The 27103-nt window shown below is 43.3% G+C and overlaps 1 protein-coding gene across 1 annotated transcript in view; it reads right to left on the bottom strand.

Moving 5' to 3' along the window:
• Nucleotides 1–1898: 1898 nt before the first annotated feature.
• C8A (complement C8 alpha chain) overlaps nucleotides 1899–27103 on the bottom strand; it is a 57667-nt gene continuing 32462 nt past the window's right edge. The window contains exons 5-11 of the mRNA XM_063427995.1: nucleotides 25805–25994; nucleotides 13774–13974; nucleotides 12813–13053; nucleotides 11071–11205; nucleotides 8109–8266; nucleotides 2519–2741; nucleotides 1899–2158 (exon numbers count right to left, since the gene is read on the bottom strand). Coding sequence (XP_063284065.1) covers nucleotides 2007–2158; nucleotides 2519–2741; nucleotides 8109–8266; nucleotides 11071–11205; nucleotides 12813–13053; nucleotides 13774–13974; nucleotides 25805–25994 — 1300 coding nt within the window. The 3' untranslated portion in view covers nucleotides 1899–2006. The remainder of the gene's footprint in view (nucleotides 2159–2518; nucleotides 2742–8108; nucleotides 8267–11070; nucleotides 11206–12812; nucleotides 13054–13773; nucleotides 13975–25804; nucleotides 25995–27103) is intronic.

Below are 27103 nucleotides of genomic sequence, written 5' to 3'. Positions count from 1 at the left end.
CAAAATCTTATTTTCTCCCATTTTTTTTATTTTTTTTCATATTAAATTATGTTTCATAGCTAAATATTTGATATTAAATGAAAGCCCCGTTTCCCCAGAATAAAATGATATATAATAAGGGGGTTGCATTTAATATGAAAGAGGTGAATTACGGTTGGACAGACATATAGCGCAAATGCCAGGTTTTGTTTACATTTTGTTTCGTTCACAACGTGTACATTTGGCTCCGTCCTTAAGGGGTTAAATGGTTTATGGGAAAAATGGATAGAAAAATTGGAACTTCTTTAATTGAATTTGATTCAAAAGTGGGGACCGCCCTTCACGTTCAAAAAATGGAACCTTCTCTCATACTTCTTCCTCCCTGTAGTATCTACAATATCACACTCCGTTATTTACTCATTTATTAATTAATTAATTATTATTATTTTATTTATTATTTATTACTTGTTCTTTTTTCTTCCCTATTTTTGTTTTGTTTGTCCTGTGAGGGTTAAACATCAACACAAAGGTATATATGAGCCATTATTATATCATAAACTTATACCTATATGATGTCTAACTTGCTTAGTTCACTTTTTATAAAACACTTTAAATGATGACCACATGTGTTCCCTAGTCTTATAAACATATGATTTGTAATGATTGTTTTAATTTGTATAAAATCAAATAAAGATGGTTTAAAAAAATATTGTTATATCTCAATATTTTTATATATACTATTGTACATATATATCTATATATGATTATCTAATATTTCTTAATTGGCGCAGTCTGTGTTGTTTTTTTTTTTTTTATGTACAATTCCATTACATTTTTTATGAATACAAAGAGCACTATATTGTGTTTCCTTTCTGTTAAGAAAGTGCTGAGAGTTCTGTGACCAACAGATATCCATATCTTGGGGATTATACTACCATTTGCCTGACACATTGAACTTATGATTCAACTTTCTTCTTTGTGAGTGTTTCTTATTTACTACACTTCTCACGTAGGTTTACAATATCACACTATTGGTACTTTTTTTACCCTTTTTTTTGAGAATCATTTCATTGTTTGTATTGGTCACCATTGGCTTTTATCCATTAGAAGCACTGATCCACAAGTGGAACCATACCATCGCATGTTATTCAAATTAGAGATTATTTGAAGCTCTGGACAGTGTGAATGGACATTCACATAGTGTATGTGGTGTGTGTGTGTTCCACCCTATATATAAGTCTGCACAATTGGTTTCCTACTTCTGTTCGTTTTTATGTACCCGTGAATTTAATTACAAACTCCATCTGGAGCAAGATTATTTGATACAGAAAATTGTGGACTATATCCAGTTGGACTTTTTTTTCATAATTTTCTATTGTACTTACTAATTGTTTGTTAATAGGCACAACCTGTGGTTTTCTTTCTTGTTTTGATCTGTTTGCACACACAGACCTCAATAATTAGCACCTTTTCAAAACATGGAAGTGGTTGTAGTGATTGAATTAACCCTTTAAGCAACATAGCATTCTTGCCATCTGTTGGTCAGTAACCATCCGAACATGTCTAGGAATTTTAGAGGGCCAGTGTACTCGAGATCTGTTATTGCCTCCTATAAGCTGTCTTGTACTTCTTTTCAATATAATTAGGAATCTGAGGGTTCTATAGACAAGGCCCAGAATTGTAAACGTAGATATGCAAAAGAGGACAGACTAGCCATTTGTGAAAAATATGGTATGGGGTTACACAAAGTACCATCAGAAATTTGTATTATTGCAAATATGGTAATGCATATAACACAACTCTGTGGAACTCCTATCACAGCAGCTTTAAATTTGCTACTCAGAACTGTCAACTAGATACATTAAGACACAAGAACACGTTTTTTTGAGTTATTATTGTGAATCTTATTATTAAAAACATTTTGTAAATAACAGTTCCTATATTCGGTGATTATTGAGGATTTGTGGAGTCACATTCTCCTGTCCCTAGTGTATGGTTTCAGGGTAATGTTAGTTTAAACTAACTCTCTAACAGGATACTTTGTTAACATCCTTCCCAATACACCGCATCCCATCATTTTGGGGACCTGGGTTGTTACATGCCCTTGTCCTCTGGCGTTTTCCATACTGACAACTTGACCAGGAAGACCAGCAGCTCCAGCTGCCATCAACTTTGGTACCTGGAAAAAGATGATTAAATATTAGCGTTTATATATATATATATATATCAATATACTAATATTCTTATCTTATACATCCCTGAAGAACAAGGTGAGTCTCCTTTTATTGTTGATTTTATTTTCAGATGGATTAAAAATGACAAAATTACAAACATAACATTCTTTCTTTAGTGTACACTAATTCCTAAGTAGGCTGCATGGACATCACACTGAAAGAGCCCAGGAAGAATCCTATTATTGATTTTACTATAATATATCCTACAGCCTGTAGCAATGTGCATAACTGCAGGTTTCAAATAACTAACTGGGAATTCTTGTTTCAACAGTAAATTAAATCTTACTACATAGGAAATGTTTTACCTCTGCGTAATGTCTCTTCACACGATGGACCACTATATCCTCCAGGACACAGGCAGGTGCACGCATTGTTATCGAGCACTGGTTCACCATTATTTTGACACGGGCCACATCGACAAGCATTAAACTCACTCAGAAACACATCATATGCTGTCTTCAGGTTTTTTAACTTTGTCTCAATTCCAGAGATACCTGTTAGGCGTAGACCTTCGTATATAGGCTGTACCTAAAATATAATGAAACAAAATAAAACAATTTGATTGCGTTCAGGATCATCTACATGGCAGTCTAATGCAATGTAGAAGTGATTGTTAGCAATGGAAGTGATTGTTAGCTATCTGCTGCTCTTGTGCAATATGGTGTGTAAAGGACAGACACGTGATAATTCATCAGCAAAGACAATCCAGGTACCAATACAACTTTGATGCATTTTAGGACATTTGCCCTAAATATTTGGCTATCTGTATTTTTTATATGATCCATTTGGTATAATTTTTTGCAAATAAATAAATGTGTTACAGATTTCTGCGTCCTAACCTTGTTGTATGTTCCACCACATTTTATAAAGTTCTGACTTTTCTCTGGTTACTAGTGATGTCGCGAACATAAAATCTTCCATTCGCGAACAGCGAACACGAACTTCCGCAAATGTTCGTGAACGGGCGAACCGGGCGAACCGCCATAGACTTCAATAGGCAGGCAAATTTTAAAACCCACAGGGACTCTTTCTGGCCACACTAGTGATGGAAAAGTTGTTTAAGGGGACTAACACGTGGAATGTGGCATGCCGGAGGGGGATCCATGGCAAAACTCCCATGGAAAATTACATAGTTGATGCAGAGTCTGGTTTTAATCCGTAAAGGGCATAAATCACCTAACATTCCTAAATTGTTTGGAATAACGTGCTTTAAAACATCAGGTATGATGTTGTATCGATCAGGTAGTGTAAGGGTTACGCCCGCTTCACAGTGACAGACCAAACTTCCCGTTTTACGCACCGCAAACAACCGCAAACAGTCCATTTGCACAACCGCAAACTCCCCATTTGCACAAGGTTGGATACCAAGCTAGCCATGTCCCGTTCCTTGTCCTCACTGATGTCATTGAAGGTCTCTTCCTCCACCAAGCCACGTACAACACCAAGGGTCCCCGAAAGGTGACAACAAGCCCCCTGTATTTTTTTTTTAAATGTACACTACTGTTACACCAGATATGAGTTGCACTGGTGTGACACTGTGCCCTGGCAGGCTCTGAAACGCACACGTGTGAAGGAAACTGACTGCTATTATATTACAGTCAAAAAAGTTTTGTTTTTCTTAAATGCAAGCTATTGTGACACCAGATATGAGTGGTGGCACTGGGCAAGTGGGCACAGTATACGCTGTGAGCCTGACACACACGCTGGCAGGCAGGCAACTGCAATTAGATTACACAGAAAAAAAAAAAAGCAGACTGATGTTCTAGCCCTAAAAATCAGCAGCAGCTACACTGTCCCTCCTCTCACTAAGAATGCAGCTTCCGGGGGGGGGGGGGGGGGGGCTAGCTGTCATGGAGGAAAGACGCACTTCGTGTGAGCTCCCTCAATATCTCACTTTAGGCAGCTATCAACAAGCAAATTTCACCCCAGAAGGGGATGACCCAGCAATGTTGCTCCTACCTGACCGACCCGGCATGCTTAATAGCGGTCAGCAACTCGACAGAGTCTTACTTACCTCCGCGTGGCAAGTGTGGCCTGGTGCTCACCGGGCGGGACAGGCGGCCGATCTCCCAATCCTGGGATGCCCAGGAGCAGCTACTTCCCGGCAGTAGCTCCGTTACCCCCCCCTCAGACCGGTGGGGGTTATCCCGGTCCACCCCTGAGAGGCTGTCTGGAGCTAATGGATGCAAAGAGCACAGCCGCCCAGGCTGACATACTCATCTGCGACTCTCCCAATATGGCGGCAGCTGCGTGTCCTCCTGGTACCAGCAAAGCATGGCACGATATTGAGTCTAAGCTGGACAGACTCTTTAATCAATTTTGTAAGCAAATAACAAGCAGGAAGCCCCAACAAGCTCCACCACAGCCCCAACAAGCTCCACCACAGCTAAGCGAAGCAGTCCCCATTAAAATCCACCAAAGCAAAAGGCGTCGAAGACGGGACCGGAGGCACAAATAGAAATGCAGAGCCTGCCCCACGTCAAGCACTCGCCTCCACCTTAAGCGACCACAATCCCGCACCGGACGTGAAGCACCACCGGGACAGATCCGACCACCCGACAAAACAAGCTTCCACCACCTCAAGCCGCGAACCCGGCACTCAGCCAGAGACTTGCCTTTGTTGTTCCAGGTATCAGGGACTCCCAGGGTCTGCACCTGCCACCCAGAAGGGATCGGATGAGCACAAGCAGTAAACAGCAGCCTGCCAGGCATGTCCCACTATAGCCGATCCTCCACACCATGCCTTTGATCACATGAACTGCTCTCTGCACATTAACTAATTGTAAAGTAGCAAGCGTTTAAACATGTCATTATTTCACCTCCTAAAGAGTTTATTGTCGTAGTTCCTTACATGCCTTTACCTTAACCGTTCATGTATTATGTTATTCACTAGTCTCATCTCATGGGGCGACTCACACTTGATTTATAACTAGTGGTGGAGCTGCTGATATAAATACACAGTTGATAACGTGCAAGCTACACCCTAAACATGACAGCCATCTTTCACAACAATGTACTGCTATATACTCATACCCTCAGTGCAACTAGCCATGATATACGCACGTTCAGCCTAGCATGCTCAAATATAACACACTTCTGTCTAAAAAATAAAATAAAAATAATAATACAAAAAAAAGAATGCAGCTTCAGAATGAATCTAAAATGGATGCTGTCCAGGAGGTGGGAGGGTCTGGGAGGGAGGGTCTGCTGCTGAATGGCTGGAATGTGTCTGCTGACTGTGAGGTACAGGGTCAAAGTTTACTCAATGATGACGAATAGGGGGCGGACCGAACATCGCATATGTTTGCCATCCGTGGCGAACGCGAACAAGCTATGTTCGCCAGGAACTATTCGCCAGCGAACCGTTCGGGACATCACTACTGGTTACAATAATTGGGTACATGATGTTGCAGCTCCTTCTTTAAAACTTTTTTTTTTTTTTTAGTCCATTGCTCTTAACCTGCAATGTTTATCCTTCAACACATTTGTACATGTCATTAGGAAGCAGAGCAAGGTTTCTGCAGTTAAATTAATATATTTCAGGAGTAGAAAGTTGACAAAGTACAATTCCCATAAATTCTGCTCTGAGCATAATTTAAGCTGTGCACAGAACGTTTTGATATATTCTTATCATTTTCTCCCCTTATACACAGGGAGGTATACAAGCAGTTTAGAATTGATAGATGTATAGGTGATAGAGACATGGACACAGGTTATGCTTCCATGTCTGCTAGCAACTAAAACATTTATAATCTCTGCAAATAGATTTAAACTACAGATTCATATGAAAATAGGCAACTTTACAGGTCCTAACCGATGGCGGTGAACTTTAGCAGCTGGTAACATCCTTCAGGTTTGACCACACAAACTTAAAAATATGTGTCCAAAACCAGGAAGGACCATAGCTATAAAGTCAATGCACCATCATCACTACAATAAGCAGCAGTGGTGCTTAAAATTTCCCAAAACTCCCTATCATTCTCACTCCTTTTCAAGCTATCCTCATTCTATGAAAGCTAAATTGTTGAAAACTTATTTTTTTAGAAAATATCTAACCCAGTATATAATAAACAGAGGTACTTCAATATTTAAGAGTCTCTGCCACTTCTAAACCAGCTTGGTTCCAGAGATCATATTATCATCGGTTCCTAGAAAAGCATTTAACTTCAAAGAACAGAAAGTTGAGAGATTGTAAAAAAAGAAAAAATTTCTTTCAAATCTCGTATATTGGATCAAATATATTGCCATTGTACAGTTGCCCATCATAGTTTACAGTAGAATTAAATTGAAGTTTAGGTAGTTACCTACTCAGTCACCCTCTTATATAGGTATATAACAGATTAGCTTCTTCAAAAAGGGCAAAAAATATTCGTATTTCACCATTGTTGTTCAAGCCAATAACAAAACGGGAGAAATTAAACATCTATATGGTTTATGAATTCATTTCAGACACATTACAACACTTGTCTTCTAGACTAAGAAAAATGCTCACATGTAAATTTTGAAAACTTGATTCGTGAAACTGTCAAAGTAGCAAAAAATATGTGAGAGATGGAAAATGGATACATTTTAAAAATGTATCCATTATGTGAGAAAAAAATGTGAGAGAAGGAAAATGGATATATGAAATGAGTTTAGTGTTGATGGCATATTCCAATATGGAAACATAGAAACATAGAATGTTATGGCAGATAAGAATCATTCGGCCCATCTAAAGTTGAGCTATTAGTTGCTAAAGCTATTTTTTAAAACAATTATTTGATTTTATCTGCAACATAAAGGTAACAGCTATTTGTGGGGTTTTCTTAGCATTACAAAATTATTTAGTTTAGTATATTCTTTATGTTAATATATCTGTCAATTTAAATATTTTTCAAAAAAATCCAAAAAACTAGCTTTTGCATCAAATGTTTTTGAATTTTGACTTGATTTACTATCATTCATATTTTGAACAGCTGAACTCAATAAACGGGTCGGCTGGTCGAAATGGAATTCACATATATCAGCCATAAAAGCCATTTGCATTTTGTTTTTGGCTTATTGGTAGTCATGCTCCACTCAGATTGAGCCACACTGCACATAATATTCAAGTTGAAAATGTTAAGGAATCATCAGTTACAACCATGTATGTATATTTCAATGGCAAGCCAGACTGAGCCAATAGATCACTAATTTAAGCTCAGTTTCTGCAAGTTAATGGACAGTCGAATCAATATATCTGTAGTGTCCAGGCACCATTCTTTGATATAATGTAAAACCATTTAAAAATAGCATAACATAAACCGGGTCTCTTTCCAGTGATCGGACAAGATCCCTCCTCAATCACATTGATTATACAGTATACAACACTCCAGTCTAAACCAGTAATCTCTGATTACCAATGTTTCAATGTCCAGACACTTTTTAAGTCAGCTATAGAGGTTATGTTACTTATAGTGCACTTTCAAGCTGAGACAAACGGCCTTTCATAAGTAATACAGCTGTATTGTGTACTGAGCATGTGCATGGTGTATGTGTGGTGTCCAGTGTGCACAATATATTTAAAGTATATCACATGTGAGCAACTGACTTATGCCTGGATGCCTCAGTGATGCCTATCCTCTTTACTAACATAATGTTTGGCTTGTCCTCTCACCTGTAGAACTGAGTCAAACTCCTTCCTCATGAATGGATTAGGATATTTGCCCCACTCCCTCTAGCATGTAAGCTCATTGAGCAGGGCCCTCAACCCATCTGTTCCTGTGTGTCCAACTTGTCTGGTTACAACTACATGTCTGTTCATCCACCCACTGTAAAGCGCTGTGGAATTTGTTGGCACTATATCAATAATAACAGTAATAATAATATTTAGCAAAAAATTAAAAAATTAAAAAATATATATACATTTGATCATACCTCGGATTCAATTAGTGATGGATTATACTTCAAAGACCTTCCCCAGGAACGATATGTGTTCACATCAAAAAAATGCATTAATCCACCCGTTGATGCAGTATCTCCACCTTTTATATTGGTGATAACATCCTTTATAAAGCTGTTACTTCCGGTTTCATCTAAAAAATGATGTTCAACAAGACTTGATTATCGACACATCACATATTTTCAACAGAACTTGGTTCCTGCATGGTTTATTGCATGCTTTTTGCATTTTGGCATTGAAGCCTTCATGTAAATGAACATAAAGTCCCTCCCATGTCTGTAGATTTCATATCTCATTAATCAGCTACACATATCACTAATCATTATGACCAATACTATATTTGTTGCTTAATGCAATATCATGGATTTAGGTGAACCAGGTTCACTATAACAGCGTAAAGGCAGATTTGGGATTTTGCATGACTCTTTATCCTGTAGCTGGATGTTTCCATCTAAGCTCCCTAATAATCATTGTTATTAAACTCTGACCTTTTTACCTGGCAATCTGCAAAGAGAAAGCATACTGAGAAGAGGAGAAATTAAACACTGTTTCTATTTCTCCTACTCATTTACAATATGCGTTCCGACTGTGCCTGGACTGAAGTGGGCTACAGGTGCTCCTAGTTTTATGACCTACCTGTTTTACGTCGGCTCACAAATACGACCAGCTCTCTCACGGGGTGGTAAGTGCAAACCATCATGGGATTTAGAGGGATTCCCTGATCTGCTGCGTTCATCTGTGTTCGGGAAAATGTCCCTGAACACAGACATGCGCACTAGAGCAAGTAATCCCTCTAATCTATGTTCGGTGAAATTTGCCCGGACATAGACAAGCGCAGCAGAGCAAGGAAATCCTTAACTCCTCACTTACCGACCAATTCGTTCTAGGTCCAGGTCGTAGGAACGAAACCCCGGTCGGTAAGTGAGGAGTACCTGCATAATATAATTTACTTAATCTGTAATGTAAATTGAGCAACTCATGAAAAAAAGCAGCTTGATTTTTAGATATTGTATATTTAAAAAAACACCATATTTGAACAATCTGATCACTAAGTATACACTGATAAGCCAAAACATTAAAACTGCCTGCCTTATGGCATGTAGGTCCACCTCGTGCTGCCAAAACAGCTCTGATGCTTCGAGGCATGGACTACACAAGACCTTGGAATGTGTCCTGTGGTATCTGGCACCAAGACATTACCAGTAGATTCTGCAAGTTGCAATGTGGGGCTCCCATGGATCGGATTTGTTGTTCCAGCATATCACAGAGGATCAATCAGATTGAGATCAGGGGAAATTGGGGGCCAAGGCAACCCCTTGAACCATTTGTCATGTTCCTCAAACCATACTTTAACAATTTTTGCAGTGTGGCAGGGTGCATTATCCTGCTGAAAGTGTCATTAGGGAACACCACAGCCATGAACAGGTGTATGTGGTCTACAACAATCTCTACAGTTATTTAAATGTGCACAGGGACTTGGTATACTGTGCAGGCAATTTTTTTTTTTAATTTTTAACAATATCTAGGCAGGTAGTACATGTCAAAGTAACATCCACATGAATACCAGGACTCTTTCCCAGCAGAACATTGCCCAGAGCATAACACTGCCTCCGCTGGCCTGCTTTTTTCACACACTGCCATCTCTTCCCCAAGTAAAACCAAGCACCCAGCCATCCACCTGATCTAAAAGAACACGTGATTCATCAGACCAGTCAACCTTTTTCCATGGTTGAGTTCTGGTGCTCACAACCCCATTGAAGTGACCTTCAGTGGTGGACTAAGGTCATCATGGGCACTCTGACCAGTCTGCGGCCCCTTACACAGTAAACTGTCATGTAATGTGTGTTCTGACAGCTTTTCATAATGGTCATCAATAAAACCTTGGGCACCCATGACCCTGACGCCAGTTCACCTATTGTCCTTCTTTGCATCAGCTTTGGTTCTAACTTCTGCATATTGGGAACACCCACAAGACTTGCCGTTTTGGAGACGCTCTGACCCAGTCATTTAGCCATCACTATTTGGCCCTTGTCAAGTCACTCAGATCTTTTTGCTTGCCCATTTTTCTGCTTCCAACACATGACATTCAAGAACTGACTGGTTACTTGCTGCCTAATATATCCCAACTCTTGACAGGTGCCATTGTAATAATATAATCAATGTTATTCACTTCACCTGTCGGTGGCTTTCATATTGTGGCTGATCAGAGTATACTCATTTTTTCACTTTTCATCAATCCCTTCTTCCTAACAATATGTTTACAAGCATAGTTATTCAATAAAGTGAGAACAGAATTTATACATTTACAGCCAACGTAGCTGAATTGGAAGTATAACTGACTTAGAGAATATTTCCAGCTTAGCTATTGTCACCTGAAATTTAAGTTCTCAATTTAGTGACTAAACCTTGACAGTCTAGATTTCGTTTTGTATAACATGGTAATGCAAAACTAGATGTTTCCTATAAAGCCCTTACTTCAGATCTTGTTTGACAACTATTTAACCCCTTAAGGACCAAACTTCTGGAATAAAAGGGAATCATGACGTGTCACACACGTCATGTGTCCTTAAGGGGTTAAATTGATCTTTGACTAACTCCTGTATAGACTCTGGGAAGGGGACTGCATTGAAATAAAGACAACAGCTAAAAGCTTATTTGGGTGTTTCAGTAAAATTACTGTTTCATATGAGTATCAGACAAACCAAAATAGAGATTTCACTCATTTAAGGCAACATTAAGTCCTAATTTTATATTATGGAGTTTTCAACTCGAGCATTATAAAGGACAGGACTGGATTAACATAGGGGCTGATAGAGCTGCAGCTCCAGGCCCATGTCCATGGAATAGGCTGGGAAGTATATAACTTGTTTTTTTGTTGCTTATTTAGAGTTGTGGTTTTTCTTATCTTTTAGTTTCAAAAGCATGGAGAAATGTTACCTTCATTATACTCATTCACTAATTTACAATGCTCTCCTTTTATTTTCAATGCACCCTCCAATTGTTTATCTTCTGATTGTAGAGTTAGGCCAAGATGACCACCAATACAACGTGTGATTGTTGAATATTCAATTTCTGTAAAAAAAGAAAAAAAAATAGAGAAAAGGAACTTAATTAATGACACATTGATTAAATAGTCCAGATGTCTCCTGCTTCTTTAGAGTACCGTTTGCTGTGGGATGTCCTAGGAAGAAGAAGCATGTTTATAATGTTCACGCTTATAACTGGCCTCCTAGGACAGTGATGGCTAACCTTGACACCATAAATTGTTTCTGGACTACATTTCCCATGATGCTCAGCTAGCTTTTAGAATCTAAAAGCTAGCTGAGCATCATGGTAAATGTCGTCCAGAAATAATTTGTGGTGTCAAGGTTAGCCATCACTGTCCTAGGAGGCCAGTTAGAAGCGTGAACTTATAAACATGCTTCTTCTTTATCCATTGTGAACATGCTTCGGTTTTTTTAATCAAATTATAAACATGTTTCCACTTTATCAATTATTTTCTTATCTCTGCACTGAATCTTGCTAGGGTCATTTTTAAACAGTCCAGTTGTAATGGTGCCCGGAGTATGGGATTGTAAGATTTTTGTCAAAGGATATCTGGCCAATTTGACCTTGTAAATAACAATGCATGTTGTCTAATTTGCTTTATCATCTCGTGGACAGCGCTGTTAGAAGTGCCATTTTTAAAATATACAACTTTTTATGCAGAATTAAAGGCACTGAATAAAAAATCATACCCAAAGGGTAAGTTAGCTGAAAGTTATTCCCAACAAACTGAAATGATAAACAACAAGTTTAACAAGTAAGGGATTCTTGGGTGAACAGTGTCAAAAAGTGGAGTCCAGCATAGTTTCAGAGCACATCTATTGAACTGATCCCTGGTTGCCATGACACCACACAGACCTTTGTATGCCCTAACTGGAAATAGCAATACAATAGGCGATGAATTAACTAAACTTTAAAGGGACACTATAGTCACCAGAACGACTACAGTTTAATGTAGTTGTTCTGGGGAGTATAATCATTACCTTTCATGTAAACACTGTCTTTTCAGGGAAAATACAGTGTTTACATTGCCCCCTATGGACACCTCCATTGGCCATTGCTCAGATAGCCACTCGAGGGGCTTCCTCGGGCTGTGGAGGAGCTGAATTTTCCTCACAGAGATGCATTTATTCAATGCATCTCAATGAGGAGGTGCTGATTGGCCAAGCCAAAGTTTGGCCCCGCCCTTGTCCCACCACCTTGCCAATTTCAGACAATCTAATGCTTTCCCATGGGCTAAAAATCATAAATTCTGATTATGTCAGCAAGTAGGTGGATCGGGGGCAGGACCAGCACTGGCAGTCACACGTGGCGCTAGTAATAAAGTATGTTTTATTATTATTTAAAGGGGCTGGGAATGCAAGCCACCTAAATGGTGGTTTTAACACTGTAGGGTCAGGAATACATGTTTGTTTCCCTGACCCTATAGCGTTCCTTTAACTTGCAATTTCATGAATACTTGAAAATGAGAACTAGAATTTGGAAGTGTGTCTATATTGAATTATACTGTATTGTCAGATTAATAAGTATTGTATAAGTATGTCTAGGTATAATAATATTAATAGTGTTCAGGTTAATACGTTTGTCCAGGTAAATGACAGAAAACTTGTGAAATTGTTGGAAAATATATTAACCTTTCTTTTTCATGATTTCATGGTCAAGCACAAGAATATTTTCAAGAGTGCCGCCCATGATTCCAGATGTTACGAAATGAGTTCCGTAGTCTTGAATAAACTTTGAGTAAAGGCCATAGTTGTACTGATCTGGGAGCTCCATCAGTGACTGGTGCATGTCTTCATCTATAACAATGGAATTCCGTCTCATCTTAAATTGAGCTGTTTGAATTTTGGTAATAAGACGCATAAACCTTAAATTCTTCAGATAAAAATGAAATAATCAAGGTTAGCATTTAAAGCAGAAGACAAAGTAATAGTGGTTTAATTAACAGATCATACACATCTACAAATACTTTCATTATGATTCAAACCTGAAAATTGGTCAGAATTGGCTAATCATGGACATGGTTCTCATGGTTCTAACTCACATCTGCGGAAACTATTAATTGAATAATGTTTAAATAATAGATTGCAGGACCATTCATCATTCCCCATTGCACATTTACAAGCTTAATTTGCATACAGAAATTATAAAGGTACTCAAAGATATTCGGTTACAGTGTTATAGTTTTTAGAATGGTTTGGCACGTAGGTGCCATCGACTGCCCACACCCACACAGTCAGCTTCCGTAATTTCCTTGCAGGAGAATCTGGTTAGCTCCACTGATCTAAGCATGGCATGAGCTGAGCAGAGGCTTTGCTCAGTAAAGATATCCAGTTTTCCTTCAGGATCAGATGCAGCTCAGGTACCCTTAGGACCCAGATAAGTTGTCACACCATTCTAAAATGGTTTAACAGATTACTCTGGGAGGAGGTCAGTCGACTCCTGGCACCATAACCACAAGCCAATGGGTTTTAGTGGTTTTGCTGCTTGGATTTATCCTTTAACGAATCATTCTAAATTAAAGAAAAGACAATCAGACCAGTGAATATCTAAAACCACTTGGGTACACATAATCAGAATGTTTATATAGTATACCTTGGCATTATAGGTTGTTATATTTTTCAGACGCTCATATGACATCCTGCCTGTTATACCAGCTTCCAATCCAACAGGTGATTCTGCAGGCTTAACAGTGAAAGAAAACCCTAAAGAAAAAGAACCACCTCGCTTAATAGCATTAAGCAATTCTCTTGAATCTTCGAAAACCTCAAATGCTAGTCCAGTATCTGCTCGGGCCTAGGAAGAAAAATGCAATGATAAGAACGGAATGGAATATTAAATGATTAGTGTTCCACAGTAGAAGGTTAGAAGGCAATTCTAACCAAAAAACTATTAATAAACTTGTATACTTATTAAACCAAGCAACGCGTGACATAGATCATGTGTTATAGAAAACCGCTCACAGTTGATTACATCATTGTTCAGGTCATGAAAAGTGTGGTGACTGGTGATCCAACGCTGAAACTTTACAGCAGATATCACAGTACATGAAACAAGTACGTATGTGTTCACACCATACAAGAACTCTAGATTTCTGCATTATGATGTGCAGAATTCAGGTGACAGTAGAATGCTGTTTTTGTTAAATGAAATAATTTGTTGTGGTTGTCGTGCTATAAGTAACCCTTTAAAATGTATTGACAGATTTAAAATGGATTATAACCTTGTGATCTTATAACTGTAAGAGCACAAAGTTGTAATAAAAAAAATATAATAAAGGATTAGTTTGTTTTTTGTTTTGTTTTTTTAAATCCTTTCATCATGCAAAGATCTGAGGCTTATCAGAAGGGCTAATAACATACACCAGCATTTTTTTTTCTTATTTCCCAGCTCTGCCATTTCACTATATAAAGTACAATTACGTAACATATGTTAAAATACCATTATTTATCTATACACATAATTGCCTTTGCTGTTGGGTTGGTAAGTGTAATTTTTTTATTCATACTTTGGATTTCCAAGGCAACAGTGAAGACATGGGGGGGGGGGGGGAGGAGGGGGTACTCTCTGATTACGAGTTGCAATTGTTGCTAAATAGGAAATAATGATTTTGTTCCATGGATATATGGATATAGTTTTAGATCTGGTAACAGCCTCAAACATGAACTACTGTGATGAACAATCCAAGCGAAACAGCCATACTTTGAAAGGCAGCAAATGCAGCTCATTTAAAAGATGCCATCTTCCAGGCCAAGCCAAACAAATCTCTATACGTTAAGCATTCATTCTATGTAATATCATTGAAATTGATTTTATTAATAAAAAGGTTATTGACTTCTTAAATCCAACTCTGAGTTTTGGCCCACTATTTACTTATATTATTATTTTTATTTTTTTAATGAAAGCTAAAAAGCTGTTGTGCACTTCAGCTATGTTCAGTCTAGTTAAAAATGAATAAATGCTTAGATTTTTACCTTACATTTTGTTGCTTTTTACATTTTCATTTTATTTTTGTAAATACCTCTTACATACTGAATGCTTTTTGCAGTTAGCATATTTTACTTGTTTAAAAAAAGAAAAATACATTTTTTATGAACATTTGTTTTTACCCCCTTAAGGACAGATGACTGATATATCCCGTCATGATTCCCTTTTATTCCAGAAGTTGTGTCCTTAAGGGGTTAAACCAGTGTTGGATGTGACTGATGACTGAATCAAGCCTTTGATATGTTGTCAGATGACAGAAATCTAATGTGAAACCAGGACATCTCTATGTTATCAGAAGGATATTGACTAGTAAGCAGCCACAGAATTATGTTAGCAGATGACTACTGACTAGCGTGGACCCAGAACAGTGCTATGCTATTGGATGGCATAATGACTAGTGTGGAGAAAAGTCAGTGTTATGTTATTCCATGACTGACGCCCGTGGAACCAGGTCAGTGCAATGCTATCAGACGACTCCTTACTAGTGTGGAATCAGGACAGTGCAATGCTATCAGACGACTCCTTACTTCCGTGGAACCAGGACAGTGCAATGCTATCAGACTACTCCTTACTTCCGTGGAACCAGGACAGTGCAATGCTATCAGACGACTCCTTACTTCCGTGGAACCAGGACAGTGCAATGCTATCAGACGACTCCTTACTTCCGTGGAACCAGGACAGTGCAATGCTATCAGATGACTCCTGACTAGTGTGGAATCAGGACAGTGCAATGCTATCAGATGACTCCATACTTCTGTGGAATCAGGACAGTGCAATGCTATCAGACGACTCCTTACTTCCGTGGAACCAGGACAGTGCAATGCTATCAGACGACTCCTTACTTCCGTGGAACCAGTACAGTGCAATGCTATCAGATGACTCCTGACTAGCGCTGAACAAGGTCAGTGCAATGCTATCAGACGACTCCTTAGTTCCGTGGAACCAGAACAGTGCAATGCTATCAGACGACTCCTTAGTTCCGTGGAACCAAGACAGTGCAATGCTATCAGATGACTCCTTACTTCCGTGGAACCAGGACAGTGCAATGCTATCAGTCGACTCCTGACTACCGTGGAAACAGGACAGTGCAATGCTATCAGACGACTCCTGACTTGCGTGGAACCAGGTCAGTGCAATGCTATCAGACGACTCCTTACTAGTGTGGAACCAGGTCAGTGCAATGCTATCAGATGACTCCTGACTAGTGTGGAACCAGGACAGTGCAATGCTATCAGACGACACCTTACTTCCGTGGAACCAGGACAGTGCAATGCTATCAGACGACTCCTGACTAGTGTGAAACCAGGACAGTGCAATGCTTTCAGATGACTCCTGACTAGTGTGGAATCCGGACAGTGCAATGCTACCAGATGACTCCATACTTCTGTGGAATCAGGACAGTGCAATGCTATCAGACGACTCCATACTTCTGTGGAATCAGGACAGTGCAATGCTATCAGATGACTCCTTACTAGCGCTGAACCAGGTCAGTGCAATGTTATCAGATGACTCCTGACTAGCGTGGAACCAGGACAGTGCAATGCTATCAGACGACTCCTTAGTTCCGTGGAACCAAGACAGTGCAATGCTATCAGACGACTCCTTACTTCCGTGGAACCAGGACAGTGCAATGCTATCAGATGACTCCTGACTAGTGTGGAACCAGGACAGTGTAATGCTATCAGATGACTCCTGACTAGTGTGAAACCAGGACAGTGCAATGCTATCAGATGACTCCTGACTAGTGTGGAGAAAAGTCAGTGTTATGTTATTCCATGACTGACGTCCGTGGAACCAGGTCAGTGCAATGCTATCAGACGACTCCTTACTAGTGTGGAACCAGGACAGTGCAATGCTATCAGACGACTCCTTACTTCTGTGGAACCAGGACAGTGCAATGCTATCAGACTACTCCTTACTTCCGTGGAACCAGGACAGTGCAATGCTATCAGACGACTCCTTACTTCCGTGGAACCAGGACAGTGCAATGCTATCAGACGACTCCTTACTTCCGTGGAACCAGGACAGTGCAATGCTATCAGATGACTCCTGACTAGTGTGGAATCAGGACAGTGCAATGCTATCAGATGACTCCATACTTCTGTGGAATCAGGACAGTGCAATGCTATCAGACGACTCCTTACTTCCGTGGAACCAGGACAGTGCAATGCTATCAGACGACTCCTTACTTCTGTGGAACCAGTACAGTGCAATGCTATCAGATGACTCCTGACTAGCGCTGAACAAGGTCAGTGCAATGCTATCAGACGACTCCTTAGTTCCGTGGAACCAGAACAGTGCAATGCTATCAGACGACTCCTTAGTTCCGTGGAACCAAGACAGTGCAATGCTATCAGATGACTCCTTACTTCCGTGGAACCAGGACAGTGCAATGCTATCAGTCGACTCCTGACTACCGTGGAAACAGGACAGTGCAATGCTATCAGACGACTCCTGACTTGCGTGGAACCAGGTCAGTGCAATGCTATCAGACGACTCCTTACTAGTGTGGAACCAGGTCAGTGCAATGCTATCAGACGACTCCTGACTAGTGTGGAACCAGGACAGTGCAATGCTATCAGACGACACCTTACTTCCGTGGAACCAGGACAGTGCAATGCTATCAGACGACTCCTGACTAGTGTGAAACCAGGACAGTGCAATGCTATCAGATGACTCCTGACTAGTGTGGAATCCGGACAGTGCAATGCTACCAGATGACTCCATACTTCTGTGGAATCAGGACAGTGCAATGCTATCAGACGACTCCATACTTCTGTGGAATCAGGACAGTGCAATGCTATCAGATGACTCCTTACTAGCGCTGAACCAGGTCAGTGCAATGTTATCAGATGACTCCTTACTTCCGTGGAACCAGGACAGTGCAATGCTATCAGATGACTCCTGACTAGTGTGGAATCAGGACAGTGCAATGCTATCAGATGACTCCATACTTCTGTGGAATCAGGACAGTGCAATGCTATCAGACGACTCCTTACTTCCGTGGAACCAGGACAGTGCAATGCTATCAGACGACTCCTTACTTCTGTGGAACCAGTACAGTGCAATGCTATCAGATGACTCCTGACTAGCGCTGAACAAAGTCAGTGCAATGCTATCAGACGACTCCTTAGTTCCGTGGAACCAGAACAGTGCAATGCTATCAGACGACTCCTTAGTTCCGTGGAACCAAGACAGTGCAATGCTATCAGATGACTCCTTACTTCCGTGGAACCAGGACAGTGCAATGCTATCAGTCGACTCCTGACTACCGTGGAAACAGGACAGTGCAATGCTATCAGACGACTCCTGACTTGCGTGGAACCAGGTCAGTGCAATGCTATCAGACGACTCCTTACTAGTGTGGAACCAGGTCAGTGCAATGCTATCAGACGACTCCTGACTAGTGTGGAACCAGGACAGTGCAATGCTATCAGACGACACCTTACTTCCGTGGAACCAGGACAGTGCAATGCTATCAGACGACTCCTGACTAGTGTGAAACCAGGACAGTGCAATGCTATCAGATGACTCCTGACTAGTGGAATCCGGACAGTGCAATGCTACCAGATGACTCCATACTTCTGTGGAATCAGGACAGTGCAATGCTATCAGACGACTCCATACTTCTGTGGAATCAGGACAGTGCAATGCTATCAGATGACTCCTTACTAGCGCTGAACCAGGTCAGTGCAATGTTATCAGATGACTCCTGACTAGCGTGGAACCAGGACAGTGCAATGCTATCAGACGACTCCTTAGTTCCGTGGAACCAAGACAGTGCAATGCTATCAGACGACTCCTTACTTCCGTGGAACCAGGACAGTGCAATGCTATCAGATGACTCCTGACTAGTGTGGAATCAGGACAGTGCAATGCTATCAGATGACTCCATACTTCTGTGGAATCAGGACAGTGCAATGCTATCAGACGACTCCTTACTTCCGTGGAACCAGGACAGTGCAATGCTATCAGACGACTCCTTACTTCCGTGGAACCAGTACAGTGCAATGCTATCAGATGACTCCTGACTAGCGCTGAACAAGGTCAGTGCAATGCTATCAGACGACTCCTTAGTTCCGTGGAACCAGAACAGTGCAATGCTATCAGACGACTCCTTAGTTCCGTGGAACCAAGACAGTGCAATGCTATCAGACGACTCCTTACTAGTGTGGAACCAGGTCAGTGCAATGCTATCAGATGACTCCTGACTAGTGTGGAACCAGGACAGTGCAATGCTATCAGACGACACCTTACTTCCGTGGAACCAGGACAGTGCAATGCTATCAGACGACTCCTGACTAGTGTGAAACCAGGACAGTGCAATGCTATCAGATGACTCCTGACTAGTGTGGAATCCGGACAGTGCAATGCTACCAGATGACTCCATACTTCTGTGGAATCAGGACAGTGCAATGCTATCAGACGACTCCATACTTCTGTGGAATCAGGACAGTGCAATGCTATCAGATGACTCCTTACTAGCGCTGAACCAGGTCAGTGCAATGTTATCAGATGACTCCTGACTAGCGTGGAACCAGGACAGTGCAATGCTATCAGACGACTCCTTAGTTCCGTGGAACCAAGACAGTGCAATGCTATCAGACGACTCCTTACTTCCGTGGAACCAGGACAGTGCAATGCTATCAGATGACTCCTGACTAGTGTGGAACCAGGACAGTGTAATGCTATCAGATGACTCCTGACTAGTGTGAAACCAGGACAGTGCAATGCTATCAGATGACTCCTGACTAGTGTGGAGAAAAGTCAGTGTTATGTTATTCCATGACTGACGTCCGTGGAACCAGGTCAGTGCAATGCTATCAGACGACTCCTTACTAGTGTGGAACCAGGACAGTGCAATGCTATCAGACGACTCCTTACTTCCGTGGAACCAGGACAGTGCAATGCTATCAGACTACTCCTTACTTCCGTGGAACCAGGACAGTGCAATGCTATCAGACGACTCCTTACTTCCGTGGAACCAGGACAGTGCAATGCTATCAGACGACTCCTTACTTCCGTGGAACCAGGACAGTGCAATGCTATCAGATGACTCCTGACTAGTGTGGAATCAGGACAGTGCAATGCTATCAGATGACTCCATACTTCTGTGGAATCAGGACAGTGCAATGCTATCAGACGACTCCTTACTTCCGTGGAACCAGGACAGTGCAATGCTATCAGACGACTCCTTACTTCTGTGGAACCAGTACAGTGCAATGCTATCAGATGACTCCTGACTAGCGCTGAACAAGGTCAGTGCAATGCTATCAGACGACTCCTTAGTTCCGTGGAACCAGAACAGTGCAATGCTATCAGACGACTCCTTAGTTCCGTGGAACCAAGACAGTGCAATGCTATCAGATGACTCCTTACTTCCGTGGAACCAGGACAGTGCAATGCTATCAGTCGACTCCTGACTACCGTGGAAACAGGACAGTGCAATGCTATCAGACGACTCCTGACTTGCGTGGAACCAGGTCAGTGCAATGCTATCAGACGACTCCTTACTAGTGTGGAACCAGGTCAGTGCAATGCTATCAGACGACTCCTGACTAGTGTGGAACCAGGACAGTGCAATGCTATCAGACGACACCTTACTTCCGTGGAACCAGGACAGTGCAATGCTATCAGACGACTCCTGACTAGTGTGAAACCAGGACAGTGCAATGCTATCAGATGACTCCTGACTAGTGTGGAATCCGGACAGTGCAATGCTACCAGATGACTCCATACTTCTGTGGAATCAGGACAGTGCAATGCTATCAGACGACTCCATACTTCTGTGGAATCAGGACAGTGCAATGCTATCAGATGACTCCTTACTAGCGCTGAACCAGGTCAGTGCAATGTTATCAGATGACTCCTGACTAGCGTGGAACCAGGACAGTGCAATGCTATCAGACGACTCCTTAGTTCCGTGGAACCAAGACAGTGCAATGCTATCAGACGACTCCTTACTTCCGTGGAACCAGGACAGTGCAATGCTATCAGATGACTCCTGACTAGTGTGGAACCAGGACAGTGTAATGCTATCAGATGACTCCTGACTAGCGTGGAACCAGGACAGTGTAATGCTATCAGACGACTCCTTACTTCCGTGGAATCAGGACAGTGCCAGGGGCGGACTGACCGGTCGGGCACTTCGGGCATGGTCCGAGGGCCCGGCCGGGAGGGGGGCCCACCATCAGGGGGCCCAGGGGCACACTCTGAGTGGGCCGGCCGCATTCAGGGCTGGCCCTTTAAATGCTGCAGCCGCCTGAGCGCTCTGTTAAGAGTGCTCAGGCGGCTGCAGTTGCTTCTCACCTCCCCTGTAGCGTGGCCGAGCTACAGAAACTTCTGTTTCCTGTACCCGGCCGGACTCACAGGAAGTGCACACTCAGTGTGCACCTTCCTATCACTCCGGCCGGGCACCGCGGACAGCAGAGCAGCTCGGCCACGCTACAGTGGAGGGGGGAGTAAGAAGAGAGGGGGGAGTAAGAAGAGAGGGGGGGTAAGAAGAGAGGGAGGGGGGTAAGAAGAGAGGGAGGGGGGAAGTAAGAAGAGAGGGAGGGGGGAAGTAAGAAGAGAGGGAGGGGGGAGTAAGAAGACGGTAAGAAGAGGGGGAAGGGGGAGTAAGAAGAGGGGGAGGGGGGAGTAATAAAAGGGGGGAGGGGGGAGTAAGAAGAGAGGGAGGGGGGAGTAAGAAGGGGGGGTAAGAAGAGAGGGAGGGGGGGAGTAAGAAGGGGGTAAGAAGAGGGGGAAGGGGGTAAGAAGAGGGGGAAGAGGGAGTAAGAAGAAGAGGAGGGGGTAAGAAGAAGAGGGGGGAGTAAGAAGAGAGGGAGGGGGGTAAGAAGAGGGTAAGAAGAGGAGGAGGGGGGAGTAAGAAGAGGGGGGAGGGGGGAGTAAGAAGAGAGGGAGGGGGAGTAAGAAGGGGGGTAAGAAGAGAGGGAGGGGGGAGTAAGAAAGGGGGAAGAAGAGGGGGAAGGGGCAGTAAGAAGAGGGGGAGGGGGTAAGAAGAAGAGGGGGGAGTAAGAAGAAGAGGGGGGAGTAAGAAGAGAGGGAGGGGGGAGTAAGAAGAGAGGGAGGGGGGAGTAAGAAGAGAGGGAGGGGGGAGTAAGAAGAGAGGGAGGGGAAGTAAGAAGAGAGGGAGGGGGGAGTAAGAAGAGAGGGAGGGGGAGTAAGAAGAGGGGGGATGGGGGAGTAAGAAGAGGGAGGGGTAAGAATAGGTGGGAGTAAGAAGAGGGGGAGGTGGGAGTAAGAAGAGGGGGAGGGGGAGTAAGAAGAGGGGAAGGGAGGAGTAAGAAGAGGGGGGAGTAAGAAGGGGGGGAGGGGGGAGTAAGAAGGGGGTAAGAAGAGGGGGAGGGGGGTAAGAAAAGAGGAGGGAGGGAATAAGAAGAGGGGGTAAGAAGAGGGGGGAGGGGGGGTAAGAAGAGGGGGAGGGGGTAAGAAGAGGGGGGAGTAAGAAGAGGGGGGATGGGGGAGTAACAAGAGGGAGGGGTAAGAAGAGGTGGGAGTAAGAAGAGGGGGAGGTGGGAGTAAGAAGAGGGGGAGGGGGGAGTAAGAAGAGGGGGAGGGAGGAGTAAGAAGAGGGGGAGTAAGAAGGGGGGTAAGAAGAGAGGGAGGGAGGAGTAAGAAGAGGGGGGAGTAAGAAGAGGGGGAGGGGGGAGTAAGAAGGGGGTAAGAAGAGGGGGAGGGGGGTAAGAAAAGAGGAGGGGGGGAATAAGAAGAGGGGGTAAGAAGAGGGGGGGTAAGAAGAGGGGGAGGGGGTAAGAAGAGGGGGGAGTAAGAAGAGGTGGAGGGGGGAGTAAGAAGGGGGTAAGAAGAGAGGGAGGGGGGAGTAAGAAGGGGGGTAATAAGGGGGAGGGGGGAGTAAGACGAGGGCAATTGCCCTCCCCTCCCCTCCTCTCCCCTGTCCGCAGGCACCGTGCGGGCAGCCGGCAGGGGAGGGAGGAAGAGAGGACCCGGGAGCTCAGCCTGCAGCTCCTCTGGGTCCTTCTTGTGCGAGCACAGATCGTTGCCGCGGTTACCACGGCAACGTTACGGCTCTTGCGAGAGTAAACTCTAGCCCTGGAGCTACGGGCTAGAGTTCACTCTCAACACTGTGACCACCAGGGATTCCTGGTGGTCGCAGTGGTGAGAGTGAACTCTAGCCCCATAAACACACTGCCCCCACACACACACACCATACAAATTCACACACTGCCCCCACACACACCATACACATTTACACACATTGCCTCACACACACATACACTGCCCACCCATACACACACAGCCCCCCATACTAACATTGCCACACACATACACAGCCCCCTCATACACACATTGCCCCACACACCCTACACATTCACACACTACACCCCCTCACACACTGAACCTTTCACACACACTGCACCCCTCACACATTGCACCACTGCTCCTATACCCTACTACAGCCTCATATCCCAGCAGACCCCAGGTAAGTTGTCAAACTGTTCTTAAACGGTTTGACTACTTACTCTGGGAGGAGGGTCTGGCCCTCCTGGCACCATAACCACTACACAGAGCAGTAGTGGTTATTGTGCATGGATTATTTCTTTAAATAATCTACACGTGCCCCAGTAGCCAGCAAGCCAGCCAGCCCACAGGCCAGCCAGCCAGCCCACAGGCCAGCCAGCCAGCCCACAGGCCAACCAGCCAGCCTACAGGCTGGCCAGTAGCTAGCCAGCCAGCCCACGGGCCACCATTTAGCCCACAGGCCAGTAGCCAGCCCACAGGCCTACAGCAAGCCACAGGCTTACAGCCAGCAAGCCCACAGCCTGCCAGCCGCAGCCAGCAAGCTACAGCCTGCCAGCCAGCAAGCCACAGCCTGCCAGCCAGCAAGCCAAAGCCAGCAAGCCACAGCCTGCCAGCCGCAGCCAGCAAGCTACAGCCTGCCAGCCAGCAAGCCACAGCCTGCCAGCCAGCAAGCCACAGCCTGCCAGCCGCAGCCAGCAAGCCCACAGCCTGCCAGCCGCAGCCAGCAAGCCCAAAGCCTGCCGGCAGTAGCCAGCAAGCCCACAGCCTGCCAGCAAGCCCACAGCCTGCCAGCCGCAGCCAGTAAGCCCACAGCCCTCCAGCAAGCCCACAGACTGCCAGCCAGCAACAGTAATTAAGATAAGAGGAGCCAACTTGGCCTAGGTATCAGCGAGCTATGTTGTGTTGCTATATTGTGGATAGGAACCAGAGTGTTGGAGAGACCCCCCTCCAGGCCCCATTAGACTCCATTGTAGTCTCTAATGGGGCCTGGAGGGGATTCTTTCTAACATACTCTCTAAAGGACACTGAGATAGCCTCTGCTAGAAAGACCCCCCTCCATGGCCCATTAGCCCTCAATTGTAGTCTCTACTGGGGCCTTGAAGGGATTATTGCACTTTTGTTCCTTGTGTCTAAAGATTGTGTAGGGTGTGGCTGGAGGCGGTGCATGTTGGCGGGACAAGAGTGGCACTTGCTGCGGAGTATGGGTGGGGCCTGTAAGGGGGCCCATGATTTATTTTGCCCGGGGCCCTGAGGGTTCTCAGTCCGCCCCTGGACAGTGCAATGCTATCAGATGACTCCTGACTAGTGTGGAACCAGGACAGTGTAATGCTATCAGATGACTCCTGACTAGCGTGGAACCAGGACAGTGCAATGCTATCAGACGACTCCTTACTTCTGTGGAACCAGGACAGTGCAATGCTATCAGATGACTCCTGACTAGTGTGGAACCAGGACAGTGTAATGTTATCAGATGACTCCTTACTTCCATGGAACCAGGACTGTGCAATGCTATCAGACAACTCCTGACTAGCGTGAAACCAGGATAGTGCAATGCTATTAGACGACTCCTTACTTCCGTGTAACTAGATCAGTGCAATGCTATCAGATGACTCCATACTTCCATGGAACCAGGACAGTGTAATGCTATCAGACGACTCTATACTTCCATGGAATCAGGACAGTGCAATGCTATCAAACGACTCGTTACTTCCGTGGTACCAGGACAGTGCAATGCTATTAGACGAGTCCTGACTTCCGTGGAACTAGATCAGTGCAATGCTATCAGATGGCTTGTGACTAGCGTGGTACCAGGACAGTGCAATGCTATCAGATGACTCCTGGCTAGCGTGGAACTAGATCAGTGCAATGCTATCAGATGGCTTGTGACTAGCGTGGTACCAGGACAGTGCAATGCTATCAGATGACTCCTGGCTAGCGTGGATCCAGGACAGTGCTATGTTATTCCATGACAGACTAGTGTGGAACCAGGACATTGCTACCAGAGGATTAATAACTAGTGCACATTTAGGACAGAGCTATGTTATCTGGATGTCTTGAAACTAGTTTGGGACCAGGACAGTGCTGTCTGATAACCTACTAGCATGAATGTAAAACAGTGCTATGTTATTCAATGACCAACTCTGCCATCACCTCCAAATTCACTCTGATACCTAATCGTCTCAACTCCACATTGTAAGTTAATGGACTATCTAGCAAAGTTCTCTGTATAAAGGAGGCTTCAGTGGCTAGATCATAGGCAGGGTCCATTGCTATTTCAAAGCCTCACAACATCAAAAAAAAAAATAACAACACATTAACCAATAGATCCTACTCAATCAAACACTAAGACACACAATGCAAATATAAATATACTTACAAGGAATTTGTATACATGAAAGTTGTATGGTTTTCTAAAGTATTTTTCATCATCGGCATAGTACATCTGTTCACATGTAGGGTCATATTTTAATTCCCTCCATTCTCCATTGTAGATATACTCACACTGACCCCCATAATATCTGTTATCATACACATTCTGTGCATAATCATTGGTGAGTATATTGAACCTGCAGACAAAGGAACAATTTACCATTAGTTAGACAAAGGTTAATAATTACGATCTTTCTATTTCAATATTTATTATTTAGAGAGTGACTAGCAGTACAGACAAATACAACTGTCTATTGGCCATTTATCTTCACATGAAAAATATTATCAGGTCGCATAAATATAGTTTAACTAGAAGAGAACCTTGCACGTCAATATGCCAAAGTGGCAATTTATAGGTCAAAGTGCTAAAAAAAAATGCATAAATACTTTTACATAAATATTGAAACTTATAAGAGGACACTGGGTATGATAATTGTGGATTAAGTGGAAAAGATTATTCCTCCCCCTCAGAATCCTAAATTGTTTTATTGTACCGAAGAAGTTCCATACAGATCTGTTGAGCTGCCCATTCAAGGGCTGCAAGAACAGGAGATAAATGTGGAACCTCTGGGTAAAGATTGTTTTCTCTGCTCCCTCCAATGTTATGATTTCTAATAAGGAAACACAGTCCCCACTTGGGATATGGCATATATAATCATATAAGGCTGCCGAAAGCAGCAATAGTGCCCTGAACCCTGCAGAGGCGCAGATTACACCCAAGGCGCTGCGAAGTAAGCTTGTTTAAGAGGGATTCTCATCAATCTATTGTTCCTGTAACAATTTATAATTGTCTCATTCATTGTTAAAGGGATACTATAGTCCCCATAAGAACTACAGCTTATTATATTTGTTCTGGTGAGTAGAATAATTCCCTTCAGGAGAAAATTCACTTCTGAGAAAATGCAGTGTTTACATTACAGCGTAGTGATAACTCCAATGGCCACTCCTCGGATGGCTGCTAGAGGTGCTTCCTGGGGCAGTGCTGCACAATGTGCCATTCATCGTCTCCACCCTCTGTGTGGAGACACTGGACTTTCCTCATAGAGATGCTGATTGGTCAGGGCTGTGTTTGGCTTGTGCTGGCTTTGCCCCTGATCTGCTTCCTTAACTAGCTCAGCCAATCCTATAGGAAAGCATTGTGATTAGCTCAGATAATCACTTCTGATGATGTCAGCTAACCAGGCAGATCAAGGAGAGGGGCAGCAGCTGCAGACTTAAATACAAGTAAGATTTTACTATATTAAAG

Source organism: Pelobates fuscus, chromosome 7, assembly GCF_036172605.1.
Source record: "Pelobates fuscus isolate aPelFus1 chromosome 7, aPelFus1.pri, whole genome shotgun sequence".
Taxonomy (NCBI): Eukaryota; Metazoa; Chordata; class Amphibia; order Anura; family Pelobatidae; genus Pelobates; species Pelobates fuscus.
Note: the sequence above shows the minus strand (reverse complement) of the source record. Positions and strands in the feature narration are given on the sequence as shown.